Source organism: Marmota monax, unplaced genomic scaffold (assembly GCF_021218885.2).
Source record: "Marmota monax isolate L192 unplaced genomic scaffold, Marmota_monax_Labrador192_F-V1.1 WCK01_AAM20220418_F8-fsc00018, whole genome shotgun sequence".
Classification (NCBI taxonomy): Eukaryota; Metazoa; Chordata; class Mammalia; order Rodentia; family Sciuridae; genus Marmota; species Marmota monax.
The window spans coordinates 21,741,133-21,755,036 of NW_026692201.1; the positions used below are offsets into that span (position 1 = coordinate 21,741,133).

At 32.7% G+C, this 13,904-nt stretch overlaps 1 protein-coding gene across 1 annotated transcript in view; it reads right to left on the minus strand.

The window, feature by feature from the left end:
* Positions 1 to 13,904, minus strand: part of Skic3 (SKI3 subunit of superkiller complex) — a 91,309-nt gene that overhangs the window by 41,031 nt on the left and 36,374 nt on the right. Inside the window, exons 21-30 of the mRNA XM_046428693.2 lie at positions 12,969 to 13,145; positions 12,737 to 12,881; positions 12,497 to 12,575; positions 12,349 to 12,410; positions 12,176 to 12,232; positions 10,167 to 10,235; positions 8,940 to 9,014; positions 8,140 to 8,281; positions 6,092 to 6,185; positions 1,414 to 1,491 (exon numbers count right to left, since the gene is read on the minus strand). Of these exons, the coding sequence (XP_046284649.1) occupies positions 1,414 to 1,491; positions 6,092 to 6,185; positions 8,140 to 8,281; positions 8,940 to 9,014; positions 10,167 to 10,235; positions 12,176 to 12,232; positions 12,349 to 12,410; positions 12,497 to 12,575; positions 12,737 to 12,881; positions 12,969 to 13,145 (978 nt within the window). The remainder of the gene's footprint in view (positions 1 to 1,413; positions 1,492 to 6,091; positions 6,186 to 8,139; positions 8,282 to 8,939; positions 9,015 to 10,166; positions 10,236 to 12,175; positions 12,233 to 12,348; positions 12,411 to 12,496; positions 12,576 to 12,736; positions 12,882 to 12,968; positions 13,146 to 13,904) is intronic.

Here is a 13,904-nt window from a genome sequence, read left to right on the forward strand (position 1 = left end):
CCCAAGATGTAGGCTCTCTATTCACCTCACAGATTGTTTCTTTTGCTGAGAAGAAACTTTTGAGTCCATCCCATTTATTGATTCTTGGTTTTAATTCTTGCGCCACTGGAATCTTATAAAGAAAATTGGGGCCTAATCCACGATGCAGATTAGAGCCTACTTTTTCTTTTATTAGATGCAGAGTCTCTGGTTTTATTCCTAGATCCGTGATGCATTTTGAGTTGAGTTTTGTACAAGGTAAGAGATAGGGGTTTAATTTCATTTTGTTGTATATTAGATTTCTGGTTTTCCCAATACCATTTGTTGAAGAGGCTATCTTTTCTCCAATGTATGTTTTTGGAGCCTTTGTCCAATATAAGATAATTGTAATTTTGTGGGTTAGTCTCTGTGTCCTCTATTCTGTACCATTGGTCTACCAGTCTGTTGCGGTGCCAATACCATGCCGTTTCTGTTACTATTGCTCTGTAGTATAGTTTAAGGTCCAGTATAGTGAAGCCACCTGCTTTACTCTTCCTGCTAAGAACTGCTTTAGCTATTCTGGGTCTCATATTTTTCCAGATGAATTTCATGACTGTTTTTTCTATGAGGAATGTCATTGGGATTTTGATCAGAATTGCATTAAATCTGTATAGTGCTTTTGGTAGTATGGTCATTTTGATATAATATTAATTCTGTCTATCCAAAAGCAAGGTAGATCTTTCTACCTTCTAAGGTCTTCTTTGATTTCTTTCTTTAGGGTTCCGTACTTTTCATTATATAGATCTTTCACCTGTTTCATTAATTTATTCCCAAGTATTTTACTTTTTTTTTGAGACTATTGTAAATGGGGTAGTTTTTTTGTTTCCCTTTCTGAGGATTTGTCACTGATATACAAAAATGCATTTGATTTATGGGTGTTGATTTTGTATCCTGCTACTTTGCTGAATTCATTTACTAGTTCTAGAAGGTTTTTAATCTTTTTTAAAAAATAATCATTAAAAATCTTTGCAACCTGAGGAAAGTTCTGTAGTTCCCTCTTCATAGCCCACCAAATTCTTTTCTATTGTTTCAGAGGAATTCCTCAACTGCTAATGTCCCTCACTAGTTTAAGAATACATTAACAAATCAGAATAAATCCAGTTCTTCTTTCAGTTAACTTTCCAGTTAAATAGGTTTCTACTATTAGAGACAACAACTACTTCTCCTCAAAATGTCTCTTGTCTAGTCCACAAACCATTAGTTTTAATTCTACTCTGTGTAAGGCACATTAGGATTTAGCATTATTATAGGTACAGAAAGTGTTAAGATAGCCTGGTACTATGGACCACTGTCCATATGACCCTGCTCTGGACACTGATCATCACCTTACCAATTCCATAGCTTTACCAGAAAATTCCAACAGATTCACAGAATTAATGAGAAAAATATGCTTACCTCAACAATCTGCCATAATTTCTTACTGTAACATTATAAGTATCTTGATCTTCTTCAGTCTGTAACAACAACATTGCCCTTAAAAAAGGACAAGGTATTTTAACTATCTCCGTGCAACAGCATTGTTTTACCCTTCCTGTCTTGGATGATCACAGATTGCTCTTATTTCATTTAATTCTACTACTTGTTTAATGCCAGCAAAAGCAACTTATTCATATTTCATACCACAAAAACGCTTAAATATATTTATGTTTTAGATTGTCAGGAAATTAACTTTAATAAAATAAGCACTTAATTCTTTCACTTTTTATTAGTGTATCATAATCATACTAAATAATAGCATTCATTTTGACAATCATAAATGCATATAACATAACTTGTTCCATTTCAATCCTCAATATTTTCCCTTTTAGATCATTCTTAGTGAAATTATTATTCATATTCGAGTTATAAATATTCCAAAAATTCTAATGTAACTCTGATAAATGAGTATGTAACAGGATTACATTTTTTACATATTTGAGTTTATAGAAGATATTCTTAAAACTAGTAGTCTGGGGTTGGGGTTGTGGCTCAGTAGTAGAGCACTTTCTAGCATGTGTGAGGCACTGGATTCGATTCTCAGCACTGTATATAAATAAATTAAAGCTCCATCAACAACTAAAGAAATATTTAAAAAAAAACTAGTAGTCTGAATTTGGAAGACAGGAAGTTGAGTGTTTTCATTACTCTTGCCTATACATTCAAAAAACTAAAACACATTGAGTTAAGGGAAGAGAATGGCAGGACATTAGAAGTCCCTTGATGCTTCAGAATGCCGACAGCCCATGTTTCTTTTTCATACAGTCTTCTACAGGCAAATAGGAAGATGCCTCACAACTAAAAAGAGCTGAAAAATTAGTAAGATTTTTGTTTTTTCTTTTCTGTATTGAAAGGATATGTCTAAATTTAAAAAGAAGTCATTGTTTGCTGATGACATCATCCTTCATCTAGAAGAGCAACAAATTCTACCAGAAGACTTCAAGAGCTGACAAATTTATCAAAGTAGCAGGACACAAGATTAACACTCATAAATCAACAGCTTTTCTGTACTCCAACAGTGGTTCAGCTGAGAAAGAAATCAAGAAAACCATCCCCTTTACAATAACCTTTAACCAAAAAACAAACAAACAAACAAACAAAATTAATCTAACCAGAAGGTGAAAGATCTCTACTATGAAAACTATAGAACACTTAAGAAAGAAATTGAAAAGGACATCAGAAATGGAAAGACCTCCCAAGTTCTTAATAGGCAGAATTAATAATGTCAAAATGGCCATACTACCAAAAACAATTTACACATTCAATGCAGTCCCCATTAAAATACAATGACATTCTTCACAGACTACAAAAAAATCCTAAAATACATTTGGAATAAGAGAGCCAGAATGGCTAAAGCAATTCTGAACAAAAAAAGTGATACAACAGGCATCACAATACTCAATCTACAATTTTACTACAGAGATAGAGTAGCAAAAACAGTATAGTATTGGCATCAAAATAGAAATAAAGCCCAGTAGAACAGAAGACACAGAGACAAACCCAACTTTTTCCAGTCATCTGATACTTGACAAAGGTTCCAAAAAATGTATGTTGGAGAAAAGATAGCATTTTTAACAAATGGTGCTGGAAGACCTAGATATCTACATGTAGACATCCATATGTAGAAGAATGAATTAAGATCCCTATCTTTCAATCTCTACAAAAGTCAAATCAAATGGATTAAAGACATAAAACCTAGACCAGAAACCTTGCAACTTCTATAAGAAAATATAGTTAACACTCCAACATATAGGTGCAGGCACCTACTTCCTCAACAAGATCCCTAAAGCTCAAAAAGTAAAACCAAGAATCAATAAGTAGAATGGTATCAAATTAAGACATTTCTATGCAGCAAAGGAAATAAGAGAGTGAAGAGAGAGCCTGCAGAATGGCAGAAAATATTTGCCAGCTACTACTCTGATAGGATTAATAAAATGTAATATATATCAGAATATATAAAGAACTCAAAAAACTAAATGACAAAAAAAATAGCCTAACCTATAAATGGGCAAAACAACTGCACAGAAACTTCTCAAAAGAAGAAACACAAATGGCCAAGAAATTAAAAAAAAACAAAAAAAAACTACACTAAAATTTCATCTCTCTCCAGCCAGAATGGCAATTATCAAAAACACAAATAACAATAAATGCTGGTAAGAATGTAGGGGAAAAGGTATATTCTTACATTGTTGGTAGGACTATAAACTAGTAAAACCACTCTGGCAAACAGCGTGGGATTCCTCAAAAAACTAGGAATGGAACCACCATATGACCCAGCTTTTCCACTTCTCAGTATTTATTCAAAAGATTTAAAATCAGCAAACTATGGTGACACAGCCACTTCAATGTTTATAGCAGCACAATTCACAGCAGTCAAATTATGGAATCAACCCAGATGCCAATCAATAGATGACTGGATTAAGAAAATGTAGTATTACAATGGAGTTTTACTCAGTCATAAATAAGAATGAAACAATGGCATTTACCAGTAAATAGATGGAAATGGAGAACATCATGCTAAGTGAAATAAGTTAGTGAATAAGTTAGTTAGAATATCAAGGGTTGAATGTTTTCTCTCATGTGTGGAAGCTAGAGCAAGATAAGGGAAAGAAAGCAGTGGGATTGGATATCATATAGATATAGGGAAGATCAGTGGAATAAAGAAGGAGAACAAGAGACAAAGAAAGGAAAGGGGAAGAAATATGCAATAAATTTAACAAAATCATCTTATAGTCATACATAAAGGTACCTAAGGGAATTTCACCTTTAGGTACATGTAGAAGAAAGGAAGTTTAGTAGAGTAAAACTGGGAGAATAGAGGGAGGGAGTGGGGAAGAAAAAGTGGGAAAGGGAAATGGGGATTGAAATCAAATTCCTTGCACGTATGATTTTGTCAAAATGAACCCAAATACTATGTATAATTATAATGCTCTTAAAAATTTTTTTAAGGACTGGGGGTGCAGCTCAGTGGTAAAGCACATATATGAGGCACTGGGTTTGATTCTCAGCACTGCATATAAATAAATGAATAAAATAAGGTCCATCAACAATTTAAAAAATTTTATTAAAATTTAATTAACATTAATTTAATTAAGTTTTAATTTAAAAAATTAGTATGAAGACATGTCAGGGAGAAATATCCAAGAAAAGTTTTGTATTTCCCTAATGTTAGTTACATGAAAAACAAAAATTTTCCAGATAAGCCTAAAAGTATTACAGAGATCAATAATGGTACTTTGGTTAAATTTATATCTAATTTATAGTTTCAAGCCTCAAATGCTTCTTTGAGGCAGAAAACAGTAGAGGAGATCAGTTAAGAAAGAGTAGGCGTGTAGGCAATGTTAGTTCACCATATCTGCATTAACAACAACAAAAAAAAATAGCAGATGCCCTATAGCTCTCTAGGTGTTTTCTGTTCAAAAATCATGTTCACTCTTGCACTCTATCATATTTATAATTTGTTTATTATACTAAAATAAAACTGTGTTTTTCATAAATCTCTCTCCACATATACCTGGAAAACAAGTACTTGATTACACAGCCTCCAGTACCATCGAGTGATTACTACTTTAAATACACAGATATCCATGAAAGAATAGGGCGAAGTATTTGGGACACCTGAATCCCACCTGACAAGGCTTCTTCTAAATATGTACTTACATTCTAGGCAATCGGGTCTTTTAAACTTTTCATCTAGTAATTCATGAGATCAACAGTTGCTTCCTTATTCACCTAACCATCAATTTGCAGAGAACAAAACTTTAAGACATAATTTCCCACCACTCTCCAGGCCAGTCATTCAACTCCAGCACACTGGCTTTCTTGTTTCTTCCATTGAGAGCACTTGCTCTTGCTATTCCTTCTGCCTGGATGCTCTTGTCCAGATAACCTCAGCCGGTTTGTGGCCTCAACTCCTTCAGGTCAGGCTTCAACTCTTTCTCAGTATACCTACTCCTCTTAAACCCATCTAAAATGTCACTTCCTGCCCTGCATTCTCTGGCCCTTTATCATACTTTAATTCTTTTTTACTATTATTATCACAATTATTATTATCAGATGTTCATTACCTTATCAAGTCTCTCCCCTATCACCAGAAAATGAGCTCCAGGAGGATAGGGTCTCTCTCCATTAGAATTCAATACTAAATTGCTAGTGCTAAGGATACTGTTTGAGACCCTGTTCAAAATTAAAAGGGCTGAGGATGTACCTCAGTGGTAGCACACCCTGGGTTAAATTCCCAGTGCCAAAAAAACCAATAAATATTTATTGAACTAATAAATATATTGTAGATACTAAAGTGATTCAAGTATATACATGTATCTGATAAAGCTATACAAGTTTTTAGAGGACAGGTTTCTCTAAAACAACATCTGAGAAGTTTCTGTTTTGTGCCACTCCTTCTCTTACTCTTCTCACTCACCTCCCTGCAACAGAAACCAAAACACAACTGAAAATTTGGGACCATATCTTTTCACTTTCTAAGATGCAATAATAAAATACAAGGAGTCAAAACATTTAGTACAGTCTTCAGGAGAATAGGACCAAATTTGAAAGACTAACTGATAAAACAATGACTATATTATTAAATATAGCTTACCTTTGGTACGCATCTGCTGCTTCCTTTTTCAGTTGTAGATGTTCATTTAAGTAACCCAACATTGTGAAAGCTGGAGCATAATTCTGAATTCTTTCTAGAAATTCAGAAATATCTTTACTTTATATGTCCATACTGGTTATGTTCACAAAAAATATTAGTTTAATTTTCACTTTTTCCTGTATCTTAAACATCAGATTACCTACTGAGATCACTGACATTATTAAGAGTGATGGTTTAATTTTATCTTGAAAATATCAGTAGTCTTTTTATAATTCTTTTAAATCACTGAATAATATTTCATAGTTACATATGGTTTCTATTCTGTTTTAGAATTTCAAATAGTTTTATTCCTAAAGTATAATTTTTAATTTTAACTCATGTTAAAGCTAGTCATGATATTTAAATCCAGTTTGGGGTTATCATTTAAGCCTTCCTGTGATTAAATTTAGCAGTGATTTCTCTTGGTGGTTCTGTTCCAATCGCTATATGTTTAAAAAATAATAATGCAGTATTGCACTCTAAAAACAGAAGATGATCTGGGAACTTTCAAAGCAGTATTTTTTTTTTTTTTTTTTTTTTGGCACTGGTGATTTAACCCAGGGCATGCTACCACTGAGATATATCTTCAACCCTTTTAATTTTGAACAGGGTCTTAGTAAGTTGCCCAGGCTGTCCTTGAACTTTCAATTCTCTGACATCAGCCTCCTAAATGCCCCATGCCCAGCTAGTATTTTGAAATTTTAATGTCAAAAACATCATATATTACCCTATATCATGCAGATTAGAGAAGAAGAAACACATCTAATATAACTTAAAAGTGATACTGGGGCTCTGGAGATGTGGCTCAGTGGTAAGTGTTTGCCTAGCATGCATAAGGCCGTAGGTTCCATCCCCCACAAAATAAAAATAAATTTTAAAAAGCAGTACTTGGATGCAAGACTTTAAATCCCATCAATTGTTTAACAAAGTACAATATAAATCATATCATATGTGATAGTTAGGTTCTAACGTCAAAAGGCATAAGGTGAAAAATACATAGTCAAAGTTATTCTTTAAAAATCCCTGACATCTTCAAACAAGGGTCACAAAACTGAGTCAAAACAAGTATGAAATATTTCCCTTCACATGCCACAGTACTCAAAGGAAAGCAGCAAATGGTCTGTATTCTTTCTCTCATTACCCTCTCTTTTCTGCTTATGTTATTTTTTATTTATTTATTTTTTTTGGCCAAGTACATCAAATTAAATTTGCTAAATAAGCACATGATAGGGCTCCACTACAGAATTTAAAACTCACGCTGGGCACAGTGGCACACACCTATAACCCCAGCAGCTTGGGAAGCTGAGGCAAGAGGATCACAGGTTCAAAAATGTCCTCCGAAATTTGGCAAGACCCTGGGCAACTGAGCAAAACCCTGTCTTTAAATAAAATACAAAAAAGGACTGGGAATGTGGCTCAGTGGTTAAGTGGCCCTGGGTTTAATCCCTGGTACCAAATTAATTAATTAATTAATTTTAAAATTTAAAAAAAAAAAAAACAGCTACACATATTTGTTAAAACGATTTGTTCATTGTTTTTTGTATGTGAATTTTGCCGAAAGCTAAAGATTTATCTCTTTTTGTAAATTCTTTACAAAAGTTACTCATTGGCAAGGAAACACATCAATTAAATTTCTGAAGCACTTCCTCAGCTCTAAGTATTTATTGTCATTTATTCTGGCACACTGCCTAACATGATAATGTCCCAAAGTGCTGATGTTTGAAATCTCCTTACTTTCTTCTACACAAGTATCCCAGTCTAAATGCATAAAGAAGATTATAATGCCCCTAATATCTGTGATGTTGTTTTCTATCCTGTTTTTCACAGTACCTCTGATCTCATCACTCTTCAAAAGTGCTATAGTTTTAAAAAGGAGACCACATGGCCATAAAACAAAAAAGCAAATTCAAGTCTTAACACAAATATTTAATATGGAATGAATTAGTTTTAAAAACTCTTTATTTTAATATTTCTTCAAATATCTTGCCATTAAATAACAGGTAACTTACCCACATATTTACACAAAACAACTTGTGCTGCTGGAATAGCATTCATCTGGAGGATGTTGTATTGGTATAGCTCTGTTTCTCTGTTGCTTTTATCTTGCAATGTTGTGCAGACCCAGTATGCATAACCTATTGCTCCCTCAGTCTATAAAAAAGCCAAAGTTAACAAGTGGGCATACGGTAAAAAATATGCTAATAAAAATTAAGAAATACATTAATGCACTTCAATAAATATCACATCTTAGTCTTCTTTGAATCAACACTTAAGTGTCTTTAAATGAAGAACCATTGTGATTAAATATAGAATCATTGTGATTAAATATAAGAACACATTTAAATTACTTTCTCCAATCCTAAATAGAAAATCAAATGGGATAAAGGCAGAAAACAGAGCCTTGTCAGATGGATTGATTTTCCCTTTTTCAGAACTGCTTCCACAGGTCAAACCAAACTAACAAATTCTAAAATATTTTCATAAATAAAAATAATCCAGAAATGTCAACCAAGTCTAATCCTTATGTCTACTTTTTCTAGTGTCTCAGTTTCTATTCTATAACTATTACTATAACTCTTAAATTTTAATGCCATTTCTTCATGAGCTTTTGAAAGCTGTTGGAAACATGAGAACTAGTTCTGTAAAGATACTTTATCTATCTTTAAAAAATAATAAAAACCAGAAAACAACTGCTAGTAACATCTTCTATCACTTTCTACTCATTTCCTTAACAAGGATAATACTTCAAACAGAAAGTATAATACTTTATTCATTAATGAATCATCAAGAAGAATGTTCACATTCTTACATGCATATTGAGTTCTGTAGTGTGCCTGAAGAGATCCATGGTATCATAACTTCCAACTGTCTCTGCAATAAGAGCCTTACAAAGGGGAAAAAAATGGTCTTAATGCGTTGAAAACAAAATAATAATAATAATGACAATGGATCTAGAACCAAAAGTTTACCAGCTCTGCTTAAATAAGAAGTTTACTTATACTGCTACCATTTTAATTACATCAGTTACCTCCTGAAATAAATTACTTTGTAAGAACAAAATTTCTTACAAAATAAAGAAATAAAAAAGCTTAGGTGATTCTGATAAGCATCTAAGATCTACTGACCTATAGTACCACTAAAGTGAGGTCCTTGGACCAGCCTCATCAGCATAACCTGGGAGCAGGCAAAAATGCAAATTCTTAGGCCCTCTGGGTTCAATATCTGACACAAAGGTTGGTACACTAATTCCACTGCTCCCCTAGGCTACCACACTTAATGGATATAAATGTTTCCCTTTATATCCTTTTTTGCTTCACCAATTAACTAAAATTAGACTCAACAAACCAAAGAACAATAAAAGATGTCCAATCCTTGATTAATGATTTTCTGATAACAGGTGATGTTTCTATTCCCTGAATCAAAACAATACACCACTCAACCAGAAAGACACTGAAGACCACTCAGTCAATTCCCTTTATTTTCAGGTGAGAAAATTAAAATCCAGAGTTGTGATATGTTAAGGTAAAATAGCCAGTCAGTGACCTACTCAGACTAGTAATTATCTGATTCCTATCTGGCAATACAAAAATCTACATCTGAGAAAAGGGAACACTCAGAAGCAAGTGCAAAACTAACTCAAAGTTTTTAAGAAAACAATCATCAAATGATCTTTATAAATGTGCATTATCTTTGTAAATGTGAGTTAAATAGAAAAATTCTGGGTTTATTTTTTTAGGCGTAGCAATAGCAGACTGATGAAGTTAAAGTTTAATCATTACAAGCTCTTGTGAACTTAAGTACAATATTTAGGATTTCTGAGCTTTAATTTCCACCTATATTTGAAATATATATATATATAAAAGTCACATCTCAAAGGATTGATGATGGAATAACTAAAATAATGTATACAAAAAGCTAAGCACAATGAATGGTACAGAGCAAATCCTCAAATGTTATCTATTATCATTATTACCACAGTTCTTATGTGAATATTTTATATCAATAAGTTTATTAATAATTCTGTTGTATATCTTACTTGTCCAATCCAGCACATTAAATAAGATGGATCAAGAGACTGAGCCATTTTGAAAGCTTCATGAGCTTGCTAGGGAAAAGAAATGAGAAAATATCACTTAAATAATTTTATAAATTTGGTATCAAATTATGTTTAAAAAATATAAAATAGGGGAATTAGAAAAGTCAAACCTGTCATAATAAATAGATATGAGCCTAAAACTTCACAGTTTCAGCACAGCTAGCAATGCTTAATGCAGTGCTTCAACTACATAGTCTCAGAACAACCCTGGGTGTAACAAATTTCTCTAGAGATTAGTTCTGGTTCCCAGCAAAATGAAAATGCACTCCACAGAACTTTTAACCAATCAAACAACCACTTACTAGCTATCACTTTGAAAGAAATGATTACATAAGGCTGTATCTATTCCCTTCTCTTTGAGCTTAACTAAGAGGATAAGAACTCCCAAGGAGTAAAATCTGAGACATGAACCTGCTACTAGAGAAAGAGTGATCAACAACATAATTCTGCAACAGGCACTCAAGAAACTTTGAAGATACCTCACTTGGACCATTAACTTACAATTTTTTTTTAACATTTTCAACATGCATTTTTTTTCTGCTACAAAACAAATTATTATTCCATACTGACTTATATTATTTTCTTGATAATCTAAGTATGGCAAAAGAGAGACTTATTTTTTCCATAAAAAGTAAGATCAGGAGCTATAACTGTGCCATTCTGTAATAAAACATTTGTAACTTACTAAGAAGTTGTTTGACCTAAAGTTTTTAAAATATGTTCACTTATTTTTTTATGGTGCTGGGGATTAAATCTCAAGCCTCATGCATGCTAAGCACATGCTCTAATGATAAGCTATAGTCACAGCCCTTCACATGTTTAAGATCCAAACTAGTATTTTCTTTCAATCTATTTATAATCTTCTAAAGCCAGTCTTCTTTGCAGTGAATTAGGTAATGTATTCCTAAGAATATTACAGCTTATTTTAAAGAATGAGATTTGATACACTGGTTAAAACAGCATAGATGTGGTATTTTCCATAGATTTGTGCAAACTTTCCAAACAAGATTCATAAACATGTTTCTAGTACTTCAATTCCCATTCTATAATGTATAATTGCTCAACTATGATGAATTACAGTCATTTAAAAGGGATTAATATCACTGAAGTCAAAATCTAAATCACACAGCAAAGGTAAATATCAACTGGTAGGGAATACTATTCATCTCCCTTACCTTTATCCATCCCACCTCCATACACAGTGTATAAAGGATTTTTGTTTCTTTGTTTTGTTTTGGTACTGGGATCAAAAGCAGGTCCTCAGACATGCTTGGCAAGCACTTCACCATTAAGCTACAGCCTCAAAGGACTTCTCTTAACACAAGTCCAGATAAAAAGAAAATTACTCAGGGCTGGGGCTGGGGCTCAGCGGTAGCACACTTGCCTGGCATGTGTGAGGCACTGGGTTCGATTCTCAGCACCGCATATAAATAAATAAAATAAAGGTCTATCAACAACTAAAAGAATATTTTTAAAAAAGAGAAAATTACTCAATTAATTCATGATAAAATTACTTTAATCTTTAAAAACTATATTAAGTATAAAACCAGAAGTTTCTTGTGAGACATGTAAGGAAAAATAAATCTTACAAATTCATTACCCTACATGATAAACTTAATATCATCAGCTGACTGAATATATAACAATGTGTAAAGTTATTTCTCCACAAGAAATTGAGCTATTATGAAGTGATTATACAAAGAAAATGATCAGAATTGTGCTTATTTATTTATTGTGGTACTTAAGATTGAACCCAGAAGGGCTCTACTACTGTACTATATTCCTAGCCCTTTTTATTTTTTGAGAAAGGATCTCACTATATTGCCAAGGCTGGCTTCCAACTTGCAATCCTCCTGCCTCAGCCTCTCAAGTTGCTGGAATTACAGATGTGCACCACTGTACCCAGCTATTTCTTATTTTTAATGTGACAAACCTGACAACATGTTTACCTCAATGTTTTCATTTGCAAGGTATAACACTCCCAAATTGGTCCAAGCGACAGCATTCTAAAAATATATATATTAAAAAAAATTAGGCCTTTTATCTATGTGGAACTCTCAGAAAATTAGTTAACACTAAATCTTGAAATTCTTTTTCATAAATAGACACATAGAACACTTACAATTTGTTCTGACTGGATTGATTTGATGAAACAGTGCTGAGCAAGGGCATAATTTCCAACACCTGAAACAAACAGAGTCTGAAGTAACTGAACTTTTTATTTGAAAAAATAATCCTCAAAAAATATTGAAGTATTACTTAGTTCTCACCACTATAACATGCAACTACACCAAGAGCATTCCAGTATAAGTGATTATTACTGTCGAGTCTCACTGCCTTTTTCAGACACTGAAAAGAAGTTAAATGAGATTAATTTTTATTTCTTGGAATGTAAGCATTTACATCAAGATAAAACGTGATTTTAAGTGAAAACACAATAGTATTTATCAAAAATATCTTTCAAAAGAAGCACTTTTTTAAATTTATAAAAAATTTTCTTAAAATCATACATGTAAAGATTTCTCTAGCAATTCTTTAAGATCATTCATGCTGCTGCCCATTTCTGCTAGATGTTGTGCTTGGCGATAATAATTAATTCCAAGATCACACCATGTATTAGATGTAGACATCAGTTTTAATGCACGACCGTAACACCTATGGAAGAATAAAAGTGAATGTTATGGTTTGTTATACTATCCTACTTCATTTGAAAATCATTAACTGGTAATCTTTGATAAATACCTTCCTCCAAGATGGAGGAGCTCAGTTTTCTTTAATGCTTGCTTTCCTTCTTTCTGGCCTAGAAGGACCCCTAAAATATTAACATTCACTTTAGATGATGAAACCGCACACAGACTGGTACAAGCATCCCCAACCAGCTTCCAAAGGCAGGATACATCAGCTCGATGCTGCAGGGCCCTAAAAGAAGAAACAGTGTGATTCTTAAAAATTATTTCCAAAAAGTTTGGAGTTTATCTCTCTCATTATTTCTTATAATTAAAACAGAAAAACTATATATGTAATCCTGATTAATCCTTAGTTAAGCTCTGTGAATACTTGACTAACCTCCTCCCATCTGTGAGGAGAAAAGGAGAAAGGAAGGAGCAATTTATTATTTTAAGTGCTAAAAATTATGCAGACACTTATTTAGTACTCTTCTTCATTTTTGTTAGAAATAGCAAGAATCAAATAAATTATAAAAAAAAAATTTTAATATTATTTTTTTTAAAATATGTATTTTTAATATTTAAGCAATGACCAAAGCAATAAAGTAACTACCTAACAGTTACCTATTATAATATCATGTGTTTGCTTTTAGACCATCCCCCAAAAGAATAAAAAAAGTAAATGTATCAAATATATTTGGTGATCTAAAAGATTTTTATCCTGAGAACAAAAATAACAAAAATCTAAAAACAAAAAAGTGAAGATCCACATTAACAGAAGCAAGAAAGAGCAGACTAAATAGACAAGCTCAAAATGTAAATAGAAATATTAATTACAGAGATTGAAGGTGCTTCATTTTAGAACAAGAAAAATCAGAGCTATATACTTCTCTCCATTTTTCTCAAGATTGGATAACAAAACACTGCAATTTCATTTAAGCCAAGTCTCCATAATCAGCTATCACAAACTGCTATATCACAGACAGATGGACAAACAGATGGAACATTTTTC